This window comes from Solenopsis invicta, chromosome 3 (genome assembly GCF_016802725.1).
Source record: "Solenopsis invicta isolate M01_SB chromosome 3, UNIL_Sinv_3.0, whole genome shotgun sequence".
NCBI lineage: Eukaryota > Metazoa > Arthropoda > Insecta > Hymenoptera > Formicidae > Solenopsis > Solenopsis invicta.
The window spans coordinates 6,289,708-6,310,798 of NC_052666.1; the positions used below are offsets into that span (position 1 = coordinate 6,289,708).

General features: G+C 42.1%; 1 protein-coding gene across 1 annotated transcript; it reads left to right on the plus strand.

The window, feature by feature from the left end:
• The first annotated feature begins 7,733 nt into the window (after window positions 1-7,733).
• Window positions 7,734-8,651, plus strand: LOC105202643. The gene has a single exon (XM_011171226.2). It carries the CDS (start codon window positions 7,734-7,736, stop codon window positions 8,649-8,651), a length of 918 nt encoding a protein of 305 aa, XP_011169528.2.
• The last annotated feature ends 12,440 nt before the right edge of the window (window positions 8,652-21,091 follow it).

Consider the following 21,091-nt stretch of genomic DNA (forward strand, 5'->3'; position numbering starts at 1 on the left):
GAGGACGGCCGGAAGTACCCTGTTAAGGGCTTCCCTGAGGCCGTCCTCCGTAATCGCCTTTCCCCTTCTTTTCTCTTTCTCCCCAGTTCGTCCCGCCCTCTCTGATGAACGTGTGGGCGGAGGGAAGGGTGGGAAGGAAGAGGAGTGAGGGGCGGGAGCCACCCTCACGTCCGCCGCGTTGGATAGGGGATTGAGCTGCTTTCTCAATCCCTTTAGTGGCGGACGGAAGTAGGGCTCCTTGAGTGTCTCCGCTGATATGACCACCGGCTTTTCTCGCCGGATGGTCTTAGCGCCGGTTGTGGGAGGCTCTACGGTATGGGTCCCCTCCATGCCGGCGTCCTCTGATGGATTTGGTTGGTGAGTGGGGTTCCCAACCAGAGCCCCCATTACCTCCTCGTCGAGGTCCAAATCAGTTTGGATCTCCACGTCGGTCAGTCCCTCTCTGTCGGCCTGTCTGGAGGAGCTCTGTTCCAGGAGCGCGACACGAACGCGTAGTTGGCCCAGTTCGGCCTCCAGCTTACGCTTTTCGGCCTCCCATCTGGCCCTAGCTTTGGCTAAGGCCGCGCTGTCCTCGCGGCGCAGTCTTGCTTCCTCATCCTCGCCCTGTCTGGACATCAGGGCTGTCAAACCGGCAGTCAAGTCGGTATAGGCCACCCACAGGTCTCTTTTTATGGGGCCCTGTATATTTAGTGACCGTTCCACCGATTTGGCTAATACTCCCAAGCTGTTTGTCATGACCGCTGCAACAGCGGCCATGGGCTGCGCCTCGAGTTCTTCAGCGCGCTCGAGGGCCTCATTATTTGCCCTCGTGGCGCGTTCGGAAGAAGGTTTGACCTCGGGATTAATAATCGCCCTGTGGTTTTTTTCAGCTTCCTAGCCTTATCGGCTTCTGCCTTCTGGGCCAAGGCCTGGGCCGTAAATTGCCCCTCGTGGGAGGGGTCTTTGGCGGGTCTTCCGCGACCCCTCTTCGTCGGACCTTCGTCTGACTCGGTCGACGACGAGATGTAGTATGGGGGGGGGCCGTCTTCCTGTGCGCCCTCTTGGTTCCCCGCCCCACCGACTCCACGGAGTCAACGTCCATTTCAAAGGACGCCGGGACGAGGGATGGAGAGGACGGCAGGGAGCCACCTTTCTTTTTCGCCAACCCGGACGGTCCGGGTTCAGCTCCTGGACCGGTACTTGTCGTCCCGGCACTGCAGTTTTCGGGCTTCTTGCCCTTGCTGCAGGCCGGGCCCGGTTTAGTGCCGGGAGTGCTACCCTTTCTGTCCATGTAAAATCACCCTTACACTCTCCGCTTTGACCGAGACGGACGTTGCCACTACGTGCGGAAATTCCCCGCGTAGTGGCCAAAGTTTGCCATTTGAGAACGGAGGGTTGGCGTAACAACACGCCTCTCCACCGTAACGCCACTCCGGTTCGACCACCTGACACCACGCGTAAGATCGAGCACGTGCGCGCGTTCGACTAACCTTGCGGCGATCACACCACGCGCCACGTTCGGCAAGCGTTTCCACTCCGGCCGGCCCGGCCGCGCGCGTTGGTTGGTGCGTCCAACCACGCGGATCGATATATAAGCCGGCAGTGGGAAGTCAAAGGCAAATCACTCCAAGCCACCGATCTCGCACCTACTCCTCTCCAGCGCCGGGCACTCGACGCTTTCTAACTTGGGTACCTCGGAAACGGGTATTCTCGTTCCAACTACCGTGCGACGGGCATACTCGTCGTTCCTAGCGGCTGAGAATCCTCGGCTAATCCGATCCATTCTCTACAACAGGAATTTTCGTCGTTCCCGCGGCCGTATATTCTCGGCAAATAGGATCCGTTCGTCCAGTATTTCTGTTCCCGGAAATTCTCGGGGCCTACACCATCGTCAGGGATACTTGACGCCGTTCCCTTGTGTCCGGCTTTTCCGTAAAGTGAACTCCACAGAGTGTCCACACCTCACGGAGTGAGATCATTTGAATCTCCACGTTGACCGCCTTCGCGTATCGCGGAACCGTCCTACGCGTCACACGTCGTCTGCGGTCGTGACCGGACGTCGCACAGGCCAATCACAGCCCTTTTAACCGTTTTTGAATTCACCGCTTCACGGCAACTCCGTTTACGTATTTGAATCGTGTAATATATTATACGAGCCCGTCCGCTTGGTCTCTGAGTTGTTTATCCGAGTCCGTTCATTTTTTATTAGGTTATTAGTTAAATCATTTATTTACATCTTCTATACAAGTCCGTTCCTTTCAGGGTTAGATAATTAGGTCGCGTAGTAATTTACATCATTCATTTTTGGTTCGATCATCAGTTAACCGTTCACGCAAATTCATACGATACTTATATCTTATGCGAGTCTATTCATTTAAGTTTAATTTCACGTACAATTTCCGCGAGTTAGTACATTTTTGTTTAATGTCACCTGACACACCGCTTGTTTATTGAGTTATTCTGTAATTGAGTTATATTTAGAAAAAATATATTTACACGTTTATATTTCTACACCATATTACAAAGTTATTATTTCTAAAAATAAAATTTTTCAATGAGAATTGAAGATGCTATCACTTGAATTTTTGCAATAGGAAGATTTTTCAATGACAATACAGAGAAGAGATAGTACCACGTAGGTTTTGTATAAAAATTAAAGATACTACCAGTTGGGTTAGAATAGGAATATTTTTCCAAAAAATACAAATACTACATGGATTTTGTAGAAAAAGTATATTCTCTTCATAATAGGCGCACTTCAAAAAATTTCACGCATTTTTTTCAATAAACATATATTATGTTTATTAGATTACACAATTATAAGATATTTTAAGTAAATACCACTTAGGTTTGAATAAGAGATTTTGTAAAAAATATTAATTAATACATATTATTGGGTTGAAAAAATAAAGAGTTTTAGGTGCGCGCACACACACATAAGCACCTTTTTTTATCTTTTCTTTGAAAAGGTAAATACCACTTAAGTTGGAATAAGATTACTAATACAAAGATATATCCATGTAAACATTTATAATTTGTGGTAATCAAAATAATAACATTATGTTTGTAAGATACTCAAATATAACTCGGAATAATAATGCCTAAGTAGGTCTGTTGATATACAAGAATAATACATCAAGATGCCAGTAGAGCCTTAATCTGGCAGGCCTTAATCTGGCAGTGAGAGTCGGAATGAGGGATCCCGAGTTCAAATCCATCCAAACTCCTTTATTCTGTCAATATCTTGCAAAAATATCTACATCGACAGTAAAAAATATGAAACTGCAATAGCCGTATCTGACAGATTTTCAGACATTATCTTATGGAATAAATATTCAATACTAGGACCACGTGCGCTGCACCTCATGTTCATGGATTCATTGTATGAAGAAAATTAACGAAGAGAATTTTCAATATTAGGACAACATGCTTTGCACCTCATGTTCATGGATCCATCGTATGAGAAAAATAAACACAGTAAATTTTCAATATTAGGACGACGCGCTTTGCATCTCATATTCATGAATTCATCATATGAGAAAAATAAACGAAAAGAATTTTCAATATTAGGACGACGCGCTTTGCACCTCATGTTCATGGATCCATCGTATGAGGAAAATAAACGAAGAGAATTTTCGATATTAGGACGACGCGCTTTGCACCTCATGTCGTCATGTACATAGCAGTAAAACAAGAGAGTCGAGAAAGCGTCATGAGTGGCGAACCAGCATCAGCACCGCTTGCCTCGAAACCTACTGTATAAATTTTAAATATACAAAAAGTTTCTTTTTTTTTTAATTTCTAATTGATCTGATCAATACAATTTTCAATTGCAAAAGATAACATTGTATTAGATAATGTTATTGTGAATGCGCCGAATAACAAGATATTTAAATACAAATTCTACTACTGCATTATAAATACATGTTGGATAAGATTTAGAAAATTCTAAATTTCTCGTAGAAAAAAATAAAACAGAGAAGAAATTATAAGAATAGTAATATATTCTCATACTGTCAGAAACACATTTCTGTTAAAAAAAAATCTGATAAATTTTCAATCAGAGTTGTTCAGCTAGTCAATAAGTAGCTTTCATTAATTTGATAATGATTATTTTGAATGCAATAATTTAGATTTGATTAACATTGATAGTAAACACTGCAACTATCTCTATCATCATCTCTCAATTTATATTAATAAAATCAACAAATACATAAATAGTCTTTTAATAATACTAAGTATATTATAGTACCATACAGTGTTATCTGCTGATTAAAACTAATAACTATCTATTCTTATTTATTAATTATATAAGAACACAATTCTTGGATTAATTATCAGTTGATAACTGATGAGAAAGATTCGGTCTTGATTTTATCTTAAATTTCTCATAATACAATCTTACTGTTTTTCAAGTTGTAAAGATAAAGAATTTAATTTTCGTCTGTAAATATTTCTTGCAACCGTTTTCTGTTAAGGCACTTGCCGAACACGGCAAGTGTCCGCGTACTTCGCTTGGAATCATATATTATTCGCGAGTCGGAATCGTATTATTTGCGAGCAAACACCGCGTACCGAAGGCAGCCGATACGATAACACGCTTTTCTAAAACCGATAATTTTGACTACAAATCGTCGTGCGATCCGCTCCGAACGCGTGCGTTATCATACAGCGTCCGCGGGACGCATTGTACAGTACCTGTGGTAATAAAAAACTATAGCTCTTATTTAGTACAGTGCTTCAGTGCTCAGATCAGTTATTCTTCCGCGCTCCTCAAATCTTCTCCCCTCCACGCCCGCAAGTGGCGAGCCAGCAATCCGTTAATTACACAGTTCGCAATTCGCAAACATTGGTTCTTCGAGCCGGATGGACGAAATGCAGCCTCGAGGAGTGCTCCGTTCGCGAAGCTAGAGGAAGCGCATTTTTCCGGGCGAGAATCGCTCTTGCCTTGTGAACATTCTTTGCGCGCAGTGCCGTGGCTTGGAACTCGTGCCCTCCGCCGTCTTCACACATTGGAGACTTTCCTCGCTCGACGATCGTTACGCATTTTTTGCGCACGGACTTTATGCCTGCTTTCCAGCACGACTTCCTTGAATGCCTTCGTCAATCCTGACCTCATTCTGCTGTCGAACTGTGACGTGAGCCGGTCAGGATATCCTCGGTCGAGTCGAACACGAATTTGTTATGAGGACAATCATTTCGTTAATGCGCCTTCATGTGCCACTGTGCTGTAACTTTAATTTTCGCGCCTTTTTTTCAGACAGCTTCTCGGACTATTGACGAAGCATTAATGAAAACAGAGCGATTCAGTAATTGCGCACGGCGCTCTCACCTGCGTAGGAAAAGTTATCTCTGCGCAACATTTATTCGCACACTAGCATATTCGGACAATGAATTTTGTGTCACGCGCTTACGTGCGATCCTTGGCGCATCGAGTGCGGAAATCAGTGCGACTTACTCGGGTTTCCCGCGCTTTTCGACCGTAATCGTGATCAAGTTCGTGTGCTCCAGTTAACATGTCTAAGAACGGCCCGAGTGACATGGAGCGAGTTCGAAATATTCGATTGGAATGCTCGCCTGATCGCTAACTTCACGATCAATTATGGCAAACTGGGACGAGGAAAACAGACCCTTGCGATCATACGAGGACGCATCCAGCTTCTCGACTCCTACTGGGAACGAACTCAGGACTCAGCCGCTCGCCTCGAAAGAGGAGCATCTCCGGAGGAACGCAAATCCATGCAGTACTTCACTGAAAACCTCTTTGACCTCTGCGAAGAGCAGTATCTTGTCAGCTACGACTTCTTCCAGGAGGAATTGGACGCTGCCTCGGCTTCTACCATGAACACGACAGTAGCGTTCGCTTCGAGTTTCGGCGTAAGTCCGTTCCAAATAGAGCTACCGCCCATTCAGTTGCCGACATTTTCTGGCGAGGCAACCAAGTGGGTTTCATTTCAAGATTTGTTCACCTCGCTGATTATTACCCCGACGCATTTGTCCGATACACAATGCCTTCATTACTTGCTGAGTTGCGTCCGGGATGAGGCTGCGAAACTCATCTCTCATATTCGAATAAACAATGCAAATTTCAAGGTCGCGTGGGACCTTCTTCTCACTCAGTACGATAACAATCGCGCGGTTATTAATGCGCATTTTTTCAAACTTTTTCGATTCCGGCGGTAACGAAAGACGTCCTTCCCGGATTGCGAACATTGCGTTCACAATTTTCAAGCGCGACTAACGCCTTGAAATCACTCGGTCGACAGGTTGAGGAGTGGAATGACATTCTCGTGTAGTATGCAGCGACGAAGCTCGATAACGGTTCCCTGAATTGCTGGGAAACGCAGCTCGCAACGACGACGACTTATCCCGAATTAAACACCTTCTTAACTTTTCTCGACACGCGGATTCGTGGACTTAGTGCCTGCGAATTACAACTTGCGCCCAGTGCAACGGATTCGAAGTCCAGAACTATTTCGTCGTCCGCGCCAAATAAAGCCGCGAAATCGACTCATTCAAAACAAGTACGAGCGCTCTATGCTAGCGCCCCGAATTCGTGCGTGGCATGCAACCAGCAGCATCGGCTTACGTAATGCGATAAATTTAAAGGAATGACTGTTTCCGAGCGGTTCAAGTTTGTCAAGCAAAATAGTTGATGTACTAATTGCTTCGTGAAGAGTCATGTTGTATCGAAGTGTAATAGTAAATTCACGTGTAGCTCTTGTAAACGAAAGCATCACTCATTATTGCACTTCGAGACCTCGTCGGCGGAGGACGTCTCGACGCCGACCGCAACCACGGGTACAAGCAAGGTTCCAACGGTGGCTTCGCACACGGGCTCGCTTCATGGACATAATACGTCGGCCCTCTTGGCTACGGCATGGGTAACGGTACACACCATGCATTTCCGTCGCGTTCGGGTTTGCGCTTTCATTGACCCGTATTCCGACGCGACGTTTATGATCGAATCCGTGGCACAAGCGCTGAGACTTCGACGACAATCGGTCCGGGCTTCCGTTATCGGAATCGGTGGACGGAGAACCGGCACTCTGCACTCGGCGGTATCGTTTGGAGTCAGCCCGTCTCATTGCAATTCGGTGACTATTTCTGCTAAGGCCTATCTTTTGCCGCAAATCACTGTGTATACACCTGTGCGGGTGGAGTGGGACACGACTCGTTACGCCTTGTAGGATCTTTAATTCGCGGATCCAGATCCAACTTCCTCCACTCCGATCGAGCTCCTCATCGGATGGATCTATATCCAAAGGTTATGCTGGATAATGTGGGCAGAGATACTGCTCGAACTCTAATCGCGCAGGAGTTTATTTTCTGAGATTGGATTCTCACAGGACAAATGCACGCCGAAGCGGAACCCCAATCGCGGATCCACGTTCATCATGCTTTCGCGCTTGATGAAGTTAATCTTGCAATAAAACGATTCTGGGAACTCGACAGTGTCCCGACCTCCTCTGCTCTGCTCCTCTGCTCTGTCCGCCGAGGAGCAGCGCTGCAAAGAGCACTTTGCTCGTACACACAGCCGGCTCGATTCCGGCCGTTACATGGTCCGCATACCATTTAAATCTGATCCTCCAATTAATATTAGAGACACGCGACACATCGCGGAATTATCCTCAGGAACGTAGATTTGAGCGTGATTCCAACCTTCGCGACTCGTATCGCTCGTGTTTAGCTGAATATGAGGCGCGTGGACATATGCACGCGATTCCGACAAGTATGAACCTCCTTCGCACCACATGTCACACCATGCAGTCCTGAAGAGAGACAGTGCGACGACGAAATTGAGGGTCGTTTTTAATGCCTCAGCCTCCTCGTCCAACGGATTTTCCATCAACGATCATCATATGATCGGTCCTAAGCTCCAAGCAAATATCGTATCGATAGTGCTGCGGTGGCGCTTGTATCGCGTCGTGTTGTATCGCGTCGTGTTCTGTGCCGACATTGCGCAAATGTATCGGCAGATTCTCGTCCACCCCGCTAATAGACGATATCAGCTGATTCTTTGGCGTCGCGATCCGACGGAGAAAATTAAGACGTTCGAGCTGACGACCGTAACGTTCGGTACCGCTTCCGCGCCGTTTCTGGCACAACGCGTGGTTTGCCAGCTTGCAACGGATGAAAGAGACCGGTTTCCGTTAGCGCTATCCGTTCTAAATAACGAGATCTACGTAGACGACGTTATGTCAGGCGGAGACTCTTTCGACTCTGCTTTCGAAAGGCGTAATCAAGTTCGCGACTGCCTCGCAACAGCCCACCTTGATTTGCGTAAGTGGGCAAGCAATGACCTTCGACTTTTACGTGATACCGATCCGGATCACGGGTTAGCAAGCGATCGATTGTTCCAGGACGACGGCGAGCTGAAAGTGCTCGGCCTCCGCTGGTGTCCTAAGGAAGACCACTTCCGAGTAATTACGCACTCTTCTTTTGTTACGAGCGCGACTAAGCGTTCTATACTTTCGGTGGTTGCACGCTTCTTTGATCTGATCGGCTTCCTTACGCCCGTTCTTATTGTACCAAAAATGTTGCTCCAAGAGTATTGGAAGCACAATTTCGACTGGGACGATCTCCCGTCGGACGCGCTGGCTGGAAAATGGTCGGCATTTCTCTCACAAATTCCGCGTCTAGAAGAGATTGTCATACTGCGCTGGATATGACTGCGCTGGATATGAGCTGGCTAAGAGTTCTGTTACACTGCACGGGTTTTCAGACGCGTCGTTTACGGCGTACGCCGCGTGTGTGTACCTCGTGATTCAGTAAATCTGAAAAGATAATTGGAAATAAAAATATTTCAAGTCCAGTAAAAAATAAAAATGATGAAAACGTTAAGTTGAACAAAATAGATATGGATGAAATGGAAGAGAGTGCAGAAAATGAAAAGACTGCTTTTCTGAATGAAATTGAAAATTGGCGATGTAAAATAAAAGCAGAAACCTCTGCAAGCAATTGTATTTCAAAACAATTAAAACCAAATTATCTGACTCGGTGTACCGATTCGAATTTTATAGAAACAGATACAGCTACAGACATCCCACTTTTAAAAAATGACAACTTATACAACGCAACAATAATTAATAAACAGCATATTGTTGTGCAAGAAACGTGTGCATTTGACTTCATGTTCCAAATCGTCGCAAGTGCCATGGGAATGCACAGTGTATACAAAACCAATATGACTACATTAATAAATAGTAATGTTTTCATAAAATTTATAATAGACCTATTAACATGTGGCAAAATTACTGCAAATAATTATAGTACTCAGGCAATGATTCTATACTTACCAATGGTTTCTAAAAAATTATCTACTCGTGCTATTTCTTCTATAAACGCCAACTGTAATGCTGCACATCTTGCAGAACATTTATTTGAAAATGTACCTAGTTAAACTACATTTTATGATTGTGTCACCTGTACTCAAAATTATAGAACATCATCGACATGCCACATAAATGTGGATGAAATATTAAAGAACGGCTTAAATAATATGCAACAAGCTATTGACGATGATGTCATTGGTCAAAAAGTTACAATGTGCAATATTTGCAAAAGTCTAGTAAATCGTACGATAACTTACGACTCACATTTAATTATTGATACATGTGTCTTAAGCGATCATAATTATATAAAGTCACAAAATATCTCACGACGCACTTATCTATTAGACGACGTAACGAAGATTATTATAGTAAATGGTGATAAATACTGTTTGGCAGGAATCGTATCATATATTAAGTACGCAGAGGCTTTGACAATGGACACTACGTTGTCTTCACATATACAGGACTAAATTGGTTTAAATATGACGATTTGAAGAAAAAACGGTACATTACCGACACAAATAAAGAAATATATCCGCATGTAATACTTTATGTAAAAAAAACATAATAAATATATACCTATGAAAAGTATAAATTCTGGCGCATTAAATATTAAAAAATGGAAATTTTCCAAGTCCTATCGGTCAAAAATTTTTTGCGCATTTCGGTAATTTGTTCGGAGTTCTGGTAGCCCCCCCCCCCAAAAAAAATCTAACGATTATCCTTAAGAATCAAAGCGCAAAGTCGAAAACGAAAAAGTCCTGGTGCTTTGAATATTGAAGATTTGAAATTTTCTAAGTCCACGTTGGCCGAAAATTATTTCGCGAATTTCGACAATTTGTTCGGAGTTCTGGTAGCCCCTCGAAGAGTTCTAACGATTATCCTTGTAACAATAGCCTCAGGTACAAATTTTTGTCTCCCTCACTCGCACGCCCAGTCACGTGACATCGATAGTTCTCCGTCTCCCTCACTCTCGCGCCCGTACGAGTAATTTCACGCGTGCACGTGAGGTGTGCGTTGAAAAGTGGAAAAATCACGTGCGCCCGAGAGCGTGGGCAGACCAAGGGTATAAATACGGAGACACATCGGAGCATCCAGACAGCTCCACTTAATCGTTGCCGACACTCCGCTAGTACTCGGAGCTCCTTGTTTGGGGGGATTTCGATAGCACACGGGACTAATAGCACACCACCACTTACAGCGGCCGATGCCTAGAGTTTTTGCGTTGGTTAGGTTAGATAAGTCAAGATGATTGGTTGGTAAACTATTGCACCGTGCGCTATCGGATTCCGTCCCCTTAGTTGGGCGTTTTCGGCTACCTGATACCGGGCGTTCTCGACCATCTCTTCCTTCGTTCATTACCTGTCTCATATTCCAATTCGTAACTTTTAGTTTGATTTCAGAATAGTATTACGACCAGGTCGACGACGACGTTCCTCCCCAGGAGTTCCGTTAGATCTTTGCAAAGGACTACCACGCATTTCCCTACCCTAAACGTTTTCCCTCAAACCAAGCGCCCTTTTCGCGTAGCAAACAGCGTTCTTTCTCTCTCTCTCTCTCTTTTCGCGTAGCAAACAGCGCTCTCTCTCTCTTTCTCCGTGCTTATGATTGCTGACGTACTTATGATCGCTCCGTCTTTCGTGAACACTTTAAGTGGTAAACTTTACGATCTTTGTTGCATGTGCTCATCGAAATCGCTTTTTTGCGCGCTACACACCTGTGTGCGGTTTTTGTCCGAGTGGTGTGATTTTCGCTTCAAAATCGGCGTTTAAACATTTCACGTGCGTGTATACCATATAGAAACGCATGGTGTTATTTTTTGACTTTTCCTCGCCCTAGGAGTAAAAATATTGTGTGGTGCGTGCCGTGCTTTTCTCTCGAATTCGGCGTTTGAATGACAAAAATCGGTCAGGATTCGCCGGATCTAGAGCAATTTTCTTTAAATGCGAACACGCGATCGGTCCGGCATAGCGTTCACGAACTCACACAGTGATCAGAAGTGGTTTGCATGAAAACCGGTGACCGGGGAACATAGCCAATATAGTGGGGACACTCGATACCGCTTCTGGGATACCCTCCGAAATCTGGGGAATTTCCCTTTCTTTTGACCACTGGTTTGGGAGCCGCTGCCGTTTGGCCTGGAGTCTGGCTGACTCAAGCGTGCCGCTCTTTCATCTGTGAGATCCGGCGAATCGGGGTGGAGTGCGGTCGAGGCTAATTGGTGGATCTCTCTCTCTCCCTCTCTCGTGTCCTCGAGCACCGGGTAACATCGGTGCAATTGGGCGGCTTGGCGCCTGGCCGGCTGCCCTCCTCTCTCTAGCCGCTTGCTGTTGTAGTCCTCCTTCTCGACCGTGACTCTGTCCTGCACGATATGCAAACGTTTTATCTCGGCGACTGACACCGTGTGCTGCAATCGCAATCCAAAGCACATCTTCCACGAGAAGTGTGCTAGTAGTCAGCTCGCTCCTGCTTCGGAGTCCCTCAATTCTTCCGCAACTTCTTGTCCTACCTGCCGAGCTCAGGGTTTCCTCGGGAGCATGTCTAACGCTCGTGGCCCGGTGTCGGTTACTCCTGCGACTCAGCCGGACTCTCTCAGGGACCTCATCGCTGCGGTGCTAATCAAGGTCAAGGGCATCGAGTGCAGGCTGTTGGACCTCCCCGCGCTAAGGAAACAATTGCAAAATCTTCCCGCTATGAAGGAGCAACTCACCTCCTTGGAGCGCAGCGTTCAGCGATCTCTGGGCGCCATTGAGACCAAGACCGAGAAGCTGATTTCGACCGTGCGACAGTTTGACGAGAAGGAGTCGATGTCCGCGTGCGCGCCTTGGAAGCGTACCCTTCCGGCAGCCTTGGCGTTGCTGCGGGTGATCTCGAGGAGCGCCTTGGGGCGTTCGAGCATGCTTGGCTCAGCTCTGAACTCATCATGTTCGGCGTGAGGGAGCTTTCCTCGGAGGACGCTCGTGCCGTTGTCGCCAGTATTGCTTCCACACTGAGGATCGGGATTCCTACGGCTGAGATGGTATCCTGCGTGCGGATTCCATCGAAGGGTGATCGTCCCAGGCCAATCATTGTCCGACTCTCTTCAAACGACGCTCGCGAACGTTGGATCAACGCGAAGAGGGCTAGGGGTGTCCTCGAGGGTGCAAAAGTGTCTGCGGATCTTTCCGGCTTCAGGATCGATTTCAACGAGCGGCTACCAGCGTCTACGCCATCCTTGGCGAGGCAAGGCGCGCTGTTCGCGAGGGCAGATTACACCTTGCTTGGATCCGCGGAGGCATTGTTTACATTAAACGTCACTCGGACACCTCCCCCATCAGGGTCCGTCATCGGGAACATCTCGACGACCTCATTGTCGGTTCCCCTCCTCCGGTCGCTGCGTCCCAAATAAAGAGCATTTGCGGCATTCGTTGCTTTTCTTATTTCATCAAAAGAAAAAAGCAGCTGAAGCACATCGTTTGCTAGTAGAAACTTATGGTGAACATGCTCCAGTGATTAGAACATGTGAGACATGGTTTCGTCAATTTAAAAGTGGAGATTTCGATTTGAAAGACAATGAACATCCTGGTGCAGCGAAAAGGTTTGAAGACGAGGATTTGCAGGTGTTGTTGGATGAAGACCCAACCCAATCACAACAAATATTGGCAGAAAAACTTAATGTGTCCCGAGTAGCAATTTGCCAACGTTTAAAAGCCATGGGAAAAATCCAGAAGTATGGAAAATGGGTGCCACACGCATTGAACGACAGGCAAATGGAACATCAAAAAACCATTTTTGAAATGCTGCTTCAACGGTTCGAAAGGAAGTCTTTTTTGCATCGGATTGTCACGGGTGACGAGAAGTGGATTTTTTTTGAGAACCCGAAGCGAAAAAAATCATGGCTTTCACCTGGTGAAGCCGCCCCATCCACTGTAAAGCCCAATCGCTTTGGCTGTAAGACAATGCTCTGTGTTTGCTGGGACCAGGATGGTGTGGTGTACCACGAACTATTAAAACCTGGTGAAACGGTAAATACGGATCGCTACCGATAACAAATGATCAATTTGAATCATGCGTTGATCGTTAAACGACCGGAATGGGCCCGAAGACATGGCAAAGTTATTTTGCAACATGACAACGCACCGTCTCATACCGCTAGATCCGTGAAGGACACATTAAAAGCACTTAATTGGGAAATATTATCGCACCCGCCGTACTCTCCAGACCTCGCCCCGTCCGACTTCCACCTTTTCGCATCGATGGGGCACTCACTTGCAGAGCAGCACTTCGTCAATTTTGAAGAAGTTGAAAAATGGCTCGTCGAATGGTTTTCCTCGAAAGAGAAAAAGTTTTTTTGGAATGGTATCCATAATTTGCCTGAAAGATGGACGAAATGTGTAGAATCAAATGGTCAATACTTTGAATAAAAATATTTTGAGATTTTCTTGAAAATTATGTGTTTTTTTTATGAAAAAACCGGCAAACTTCAACTTACACTCCTGGTATATAAAAAAAAGGTATAAAGTAACAATTAAAAATAGGTTAAGTATTTGGTTTTTATTACGTTTTTAAAAAATTGTAACCCCCAAAAAAACAATAAATATTTATCTATCTATTTATCTACAAGATGAAAAAGCTTAAAACAGGGAACTGGTTCTAATCTCGAAAAAGTAAAATTGACCTCGGAAAGCAGTGGCAGCAGCATCTGCAAGATAAAGTTAAAAAACAAACAGTACAAGGACATGATTAAAAAAAAAAAAAGAAATACTACAATTAAAAGAAAAACAAATTGAGCTAAAAAAGAAAGAATTGCTACAGAAGAAAATTATTGCAAATAACAAAGTAAAGGATAAAAAAAAGCATATTGAAATATTAAGTTTTGAAAATAAAAAGTGTAAACTTTTGTGTGCATATCTTAAAAAAGACGCGGGTAATACGTCCGCAAAAAACTATTTCGAATATTCTGATTCATCAGATTGATTGTTGTTGATGAAGGAGTATCCATACTGTTTCGAGTTTAAATCATTATGCGATGGTTCAAGTTAAAATACTCATGTATAGTCGAGTCAAATTAATTATACGAGGTGTGTTCAAAAAGTATCGCGAATTTTGTGTTTTTTCAAAAATTATTTATTTATTCATGAATATCTATTTTGTCCCCTTCAAAGTAATCCCCATGAGATATTATACACTTGTGCCAACGGTTTTTCCAATCTTCGAAGCACTTCAAAAAATCATTTTTTTTTATCTTGTTCAGCTCCTCCTTCGATGCCGTCTTTATCTCGTCAAGCGTAGCGTAACGTCGTCCTTTCATGGGCCTCTTCAGTTTAGGGAACAAGAAAAAGTCACAGGGGGCCAGATCTGGGGAATACGGTGGCTGCGGCATCATTAGTGTGTTGTTTTTGGCCAAAAAGTCGCGCACAAGCAACGATGTGTGAGCAGGGGCGTTTGGTACGAATTTCGCGGCGACCCGTCTCATGTCCAAATCATTGATAAAAATCGAATGGCACGAGCCAATCGATATGTTTAGGTCCTCAGCAACTTCTCTAACGGTGATTCGACGATTGGCCAATACCATTTTCTCCACTTCATTAATTTTTTCGTCTGTTATTGAAGTGCTCGGGCGTCCGGCACGCTCTTCGTCGTTCACATCTTCTCGGCCTTCTGAGAACATTTTGTACCACCGATAAACGTTGCTTCGGTCCAAGGTAGCTTCTCCGTATGCCACAGTCAACATTCGGAATGCATCCGCGCACTTAATTTCGTTTTTCACACAAAATTTGATACAGGTTCTTTGATCCATTTTTTTGAATAGGTAAAAATCGAAGACGATCCAAAACACGTGCAAGCAAAGCAGCTGTCAACAATTAAGTGAACATTCAAAATGGCCGAGCTTGTCGGCATAAGTGAGAGACATGAGTACCAACATAACGCCACAAAAAGATCGAAATTCGAATATACGTAACCCGCGAAAATTCAAAATTCGCGATACTTTTTGAACACACCTCGTAAGTTACCGTACTTTGTTTTCTCTTTCTTATTTTATTCATGTCAATTTATTTGATTAATCAAATTCAAAATTATGAAAATTGTGCAAATCATCATATTATTATATTCCTAAGAACATCCGTTCTACGCGCTGTATCTTGTCGAGAATCTTCTGTCTCGTTGGTTATGCGAAAGTAAGAATACGAGAAACTTCGACGATAGAGATAATAATATTTTGTGTGCGAAGCAAATAAGTTTTTGTCGTGGTCGTACACGCAAGGAAAGGTCGGCCCAAGCAAATAGCGAGTTTACCGGTCCGGTCCGGTGGCCGTTTTAAATTGTCGATGACGATACAGTAATTAGTCCATCCGAGCCAATGAGACATTTTCCCGTCGAATTTGCTTCTCCTGGCTTTTTCTTCGCTTAAACGAGAGCAGGGAGGTTCGCTCTCTCTGCGAGAGATCGGCAGATTCAGATTCGAGAAGCGACGCGAGAGAGTTACACAGTATCCGAAACCGAGCGAGAAAGAATTCGGGAAGTGTCGGGAGTTATAAGGCGCGCGAACTTGCGTTTGCTGTCGATACACGCGTCTTGAATAAGATTGCGCGGGCATTCTTGCCCATCATCGAGACAGAAACATTCTCGATCATTGTGTGATTAAAGACAATTAATTGAAACCTTAATTCTATCGAGTGATCACTCTGTTCGCCTTCTTTTCCTTTCCCGCCTCCCATATCACTCATTATACAGAAGTTATGCTATCGTCGTCGCTCGCGCTCTCGCGTCGGACTCGCTCTCGTAATCGCGCGCTCAGGGCCGTGTCTAGGCCGAGCGCCGCAAAAATTAATCGTTCACGCAGTTCTTGCTCGCGCTCTACTCGGGGTGAATTCCGGCATCTCAACGCGCGCATCACGCATCACTAAACACGTACCTCAATTAGAAAACAATTAAAAAAAATTTTTAGAAACATTTTTAAATAAACAGTTCTTAAATATACGTTAAAACAAACGGAATAAATTTTATTTTATTATTACAAAATTATTCATTTAAATGTTTCAAAATGTCTTAATTTGAATAAACAAATTGTGTTATCCAAAGAAAGTCAGAGTGCTGAAAACATTATACAAATTTTAATAATGAATGCGTTTAGTTACAATCTGCTTAATTGTATTACTATAAAAGTACAAATACATTGTAATAAAGTAATTAAAAATTTGTCTTTATTCAATTTATTTAATAATACATAATTTTCATAATTAACATTTCCATTGGGAAACCTTGAAACAGTGCTTTGTGCAATAAAGTATAATAATATTACAAATCATTTTGAGAATATTTTTATTAACAATTCCATTTATTCTATGGTACACAATTTTCATTCTAAAATTTCGTTATTAGTTGGAGAACTCTCAAAAAGTTGCATTTTACGATCTACTTGTATTCTCCAATCAATATTTTCATTTTGTTCGTTATTATTAGGATTTACTGCATTATTATTATTGTATTCCGGAAAATCATATGCATTATTTTTATTAATGCAATAATTGTGCAGGATTCATGTGCAAACAATTGTATTTGTGATAAAAAGCACATATCAGTATTCATTAAAAAATTTTATCCGACAAAAACGTCCTTTCAAAAGTATCCATGCACGTTCGATTACCATACATGTGGAAAAATACAAAACGTTAAATTCCTTTTGCTATGTTGTTAAATGACCATTGTCTCGAAACGGAAGAACGGGGCGTGATAATGAGGCATATAATGAATCGCTAAATATAAATGTATTCCCAGGAAAGTGTTTCTTTATTGTACATTGCTGTTTGATATAAAAGCGATCTTCTTAACATACGGCCATCATGCAAAGAACCAGGTTTACCGCAGTAAATATTAGTGAATTTCATATTTACATTCACAACTCCTTGCAAAGTAATAGAGAAATACTTTTTCCTGTTACAATAATCTTTTTATAATTTTTCAGAATACCCCCTCCAATTTGAACAAAATTAGGTTCATTCGACGCGTTTTCACTCAAAATAAACGAATCTAGCAGAAAAAAGTATCGCTCTGCCCCGCAAACCGAGATATCAAACGTTAAAGTTAGCGATTGTACAAGTTAGGATACCTGTCATCTCGGCGTAACGTAGCGAACTGAGCATGCGCTGTGGTCACGTTTGCATGCTAGTGACCGCATGCGCATGCGTTTTAGTAACATTGTGGTAGAAATGTGCACGAAATTTTAACTTAACGTAGAAACAAATGAAACACAATAACCAGTCAATAAACAGTAGTTAGTGCCTGCACGTGCCTGCCACATACAAAATGCCACTAGCATTGTTCCAATTTGAACACCTTACAAAGTGTAAGGAAAAACTAATATATTTCTTAATCCAACACGGTATTTTGAAAAATACAGTTAAATGTAGTTAATGTGGCAGTGATGTAAATATCACTAAAAAAATGCTAATATCAATGTCAAAAACGATATATTGTTAAGTACAAACATAAAAAACGTCTTAGCAAGTGCTTAGTGGATAACGATGCTTGTTCAAAAGTTACATCACAGAAAAAAAATTTGCCGTGAAATATGGATAAAATTTTAATTGAAAATGTCAAATTTGTAGCGAATAAGATACTTAAATTTTATTTTGACATGTTCTATAATTGGTTTGCTCAGAATTATACAAACCTTGCAGCACGTAGCAAAGATCAAATAGCGTCCATACATGATTACTTACAATTACAACTAAACAATACGAGAGAATATCTTAGAATCTCTGAGAAGAATAATCAACAAAACTTTTCTATAAATCTCCAAAATATAACGATAAATATGCTACAAAAAACTAACATTTCTGCGACAATATATCATAATAGTAATAATACAATGTATCATCATTGTGTGAAAAACTGAAATCATCCTGGATAAGCACAGTCGCAAGAGCTGTCCGCTAAACTGCTGCAAGCGGATTCTTTGCAACATTCTGGGAAAGGAATCCTGTATAGTGCAGAAGTGTCTTTCAGATTGTTCGCGATTGAAGTCATTGAGATTTGCAAACTATCAAGTTGACGTTTCGCGCTCGGGTGTGGTGGCATGGCAAGGTGCCGCAAGAGTGCCTCAACCTCAGTGTCAAGAGATATTCTCAAAATGTTTTAAAGAAAAATGAGCATTATCTCGCAGTCTCTACTTGATTCATATCCCTTTTCGCTTTCGAAGAGATTCGACGTCTCTCACAACAGCGAAACTGCTCTACTCAACGCGCTTACGCGGCTACATTTTTGGTCCTTCGAGCCGGATCGCCCCTCTCAAGTTAGTGCGGTTTAAAAGAATGCTATGGTGAAGCCCGAACTCCGACGCGAAGGAGCTGCCATTTACGCGGAATTTAAAAAAATAATTTCTCAAATAGTAAATGACCGACTTTTTTAATTTCATACGGTACTATATACGTTTAGATAATATAAATAAACACGCAAGTGTCGCGAAGTGTGCGGAACGTTCTATCTATCTCGCTTGTCCGCAATCAATGTCGCAGAGTGTGCAACAAGACTCTATCGTTCGCGCTCGCTCGCACTCACGGTCGCGAAGTGTGCGGAACGTTCTGTCTCGCTCGCCCGCATCGAACATCGCGGAGTGTGCAACAAGACTATCGTTCGCGCTCGTTTGTATTTATGAGTAATTTTTTACTTCATTCATACCATATAAAACATAAACATATGTATCTTTATCAACGATTTTATCACCATGTTGTCAAATCTCTTTTTGAGTTAGAGAAAGGCTCTGGCTTTTTGACGCATCTCCGGGTACCCAACAGATTTCTATATAGTATATGTACGTATGAGCATATGAACATATGTACGCTCACACAATTATAAGCGTATAGGGCAATAATTATTTGCATTACATGCTATACATATACATATATGTGCATTGATACATATATACATATATACACGCACGCACGCACATGCGCGCGCGCGCATACACACGGGCACACAGACACACATATCTCAGTTGTATTATAATATATGTATACCTAAGTACATATTATGTTTATTTAAAAAATGAGCAATCTTTACAGCGTTTTGTAAAAGATTTTGTCCGTCTGCTTGAGAGCCAGATTTTTGCCGGACAAAAATTAAGGATGATAGTGAACATATATATTGCGTGAGAACATGCTCTCGATCTCATTTGCAAGATTTTTCGCTTTAAAATTATTTCACATTTCTATCAAAATACATATAAATGCTTCAATTTTTTTTCATCTAGTTCCGTTTGAAAAGACACTACAAATTTTATTGTACTTTTAACTAAATAAACGGTTAAAATTTTTATTTTATTTTTATTTTACCAATTGCATCCAAATATAGATGCTTCCAATTTTTATTTAAAATATTATAAATATATAGATTCTAGACTAGTTTAAATATAGACGCGTCAAATTATTAATTTACCAGTTCTGTCTAAATAGACACTTCAAACTTTTATTTTGCTGGTTCCATTTATATACTTCTGTCTATACATATATACATAGAGACGCTTCATTTTTTTCCGATTTACCTATGGATACTTTAAATTTTTAATTTTTCAGTTTCATCTTTAAACGTTTCTGATTTTTATTTTTTTAGTTCCATCTTCAGACGCTTCTGATTTTTATTTTTTCAATTCCATCTGCAGACGCTTCTGATTTTTATTTTTTCAGTTCCATCTGAGTAGATGCTTTAGATTATTATTTTAATACTTTCATCTGTATGTTGTCAAGTTTTTACCGACAATAATTTTAAGAATATAGTTATACAGTTGTAAAATATTTGTGACATAAAAATGTAAAAATAAGAAGATAACAAAACATATACTTAAAAAATATACATGGGTATCAATATAACTACAGTGACCATATTTTTTTCAAGAAAATAGAACAAATTTGAAATTATTATTTTTTGTTTCTACATGTTTCCACGAAACAACTAAATTTACCAATTGTTTAAATTTTTGTGTGAAAAGCTCAGTATATTGGATATTGAAACGCTAATTACAAACAAAATTTGTGTAAGAAAGAACAAGTAAAATACAACAGATTAAAATAAAGAACAAAAAGTTTAGAGAAAATAAATAAATTTAAAACCCATTACACGAAATAAAAAAAACTGAACTTTAGAATAAAGAACGTATGATCACCGTATTTATTATTGATACTATTACAAATTATGTAAATGAAGTATACGTACCTCTTTCTCCAGCCTTTTCTTAGAGAAAGCCTATGCCGATATAGAGGCCTACACTTGCCACTATAAAGTCGCACCATGATAGTGACACTAATTGTACACGAATACTGTATTATTATATCACAAAACGCGTTGAACACGATTGCTCTGCTTTCGTGTTACTGCGTGTCAAGTTACGTTTCCTTGCAACTTGTCGACTGTTTACGCGCGAGCCTCGATACGCTATCTTTGTCGCTCTACATGTTACCCGTTTGCACTCTCTCGGTCCCGGTAAGCGGTTAGACGTACGGCACACGCGAGCAGTCGGCAAGCGGCATTGCTTTGCGATGACATTTACAACCAGGAAATACCCTCGTCTTGTCCGCATCAAGATGTACATATTCCCGTACCAAAGTATGAACTTGCAAAAACATTATAATTTTTACATATGTTTTGTGTCCAATTTAAATTTAATTTAATTGTAAAAAACATTTGAGAATTTCTAGATTTTTTTTTAAATATTAGATTTTAAAAAAAAAAAAAAAATTGTTATGAGGAATCGAACCTGGAACCTTCAGCTCGATAGCCAAGAATTACGACCATCCTGCCAA

Coding starts and splice junctions, on each gene's coding strand:
- LOC105202643 (XM_011171226.2), top strand. CDS start 7,734: ATGTCACACCATGCAGTCCTGAAGAGAGACAGTGCGACGACGAAATTG.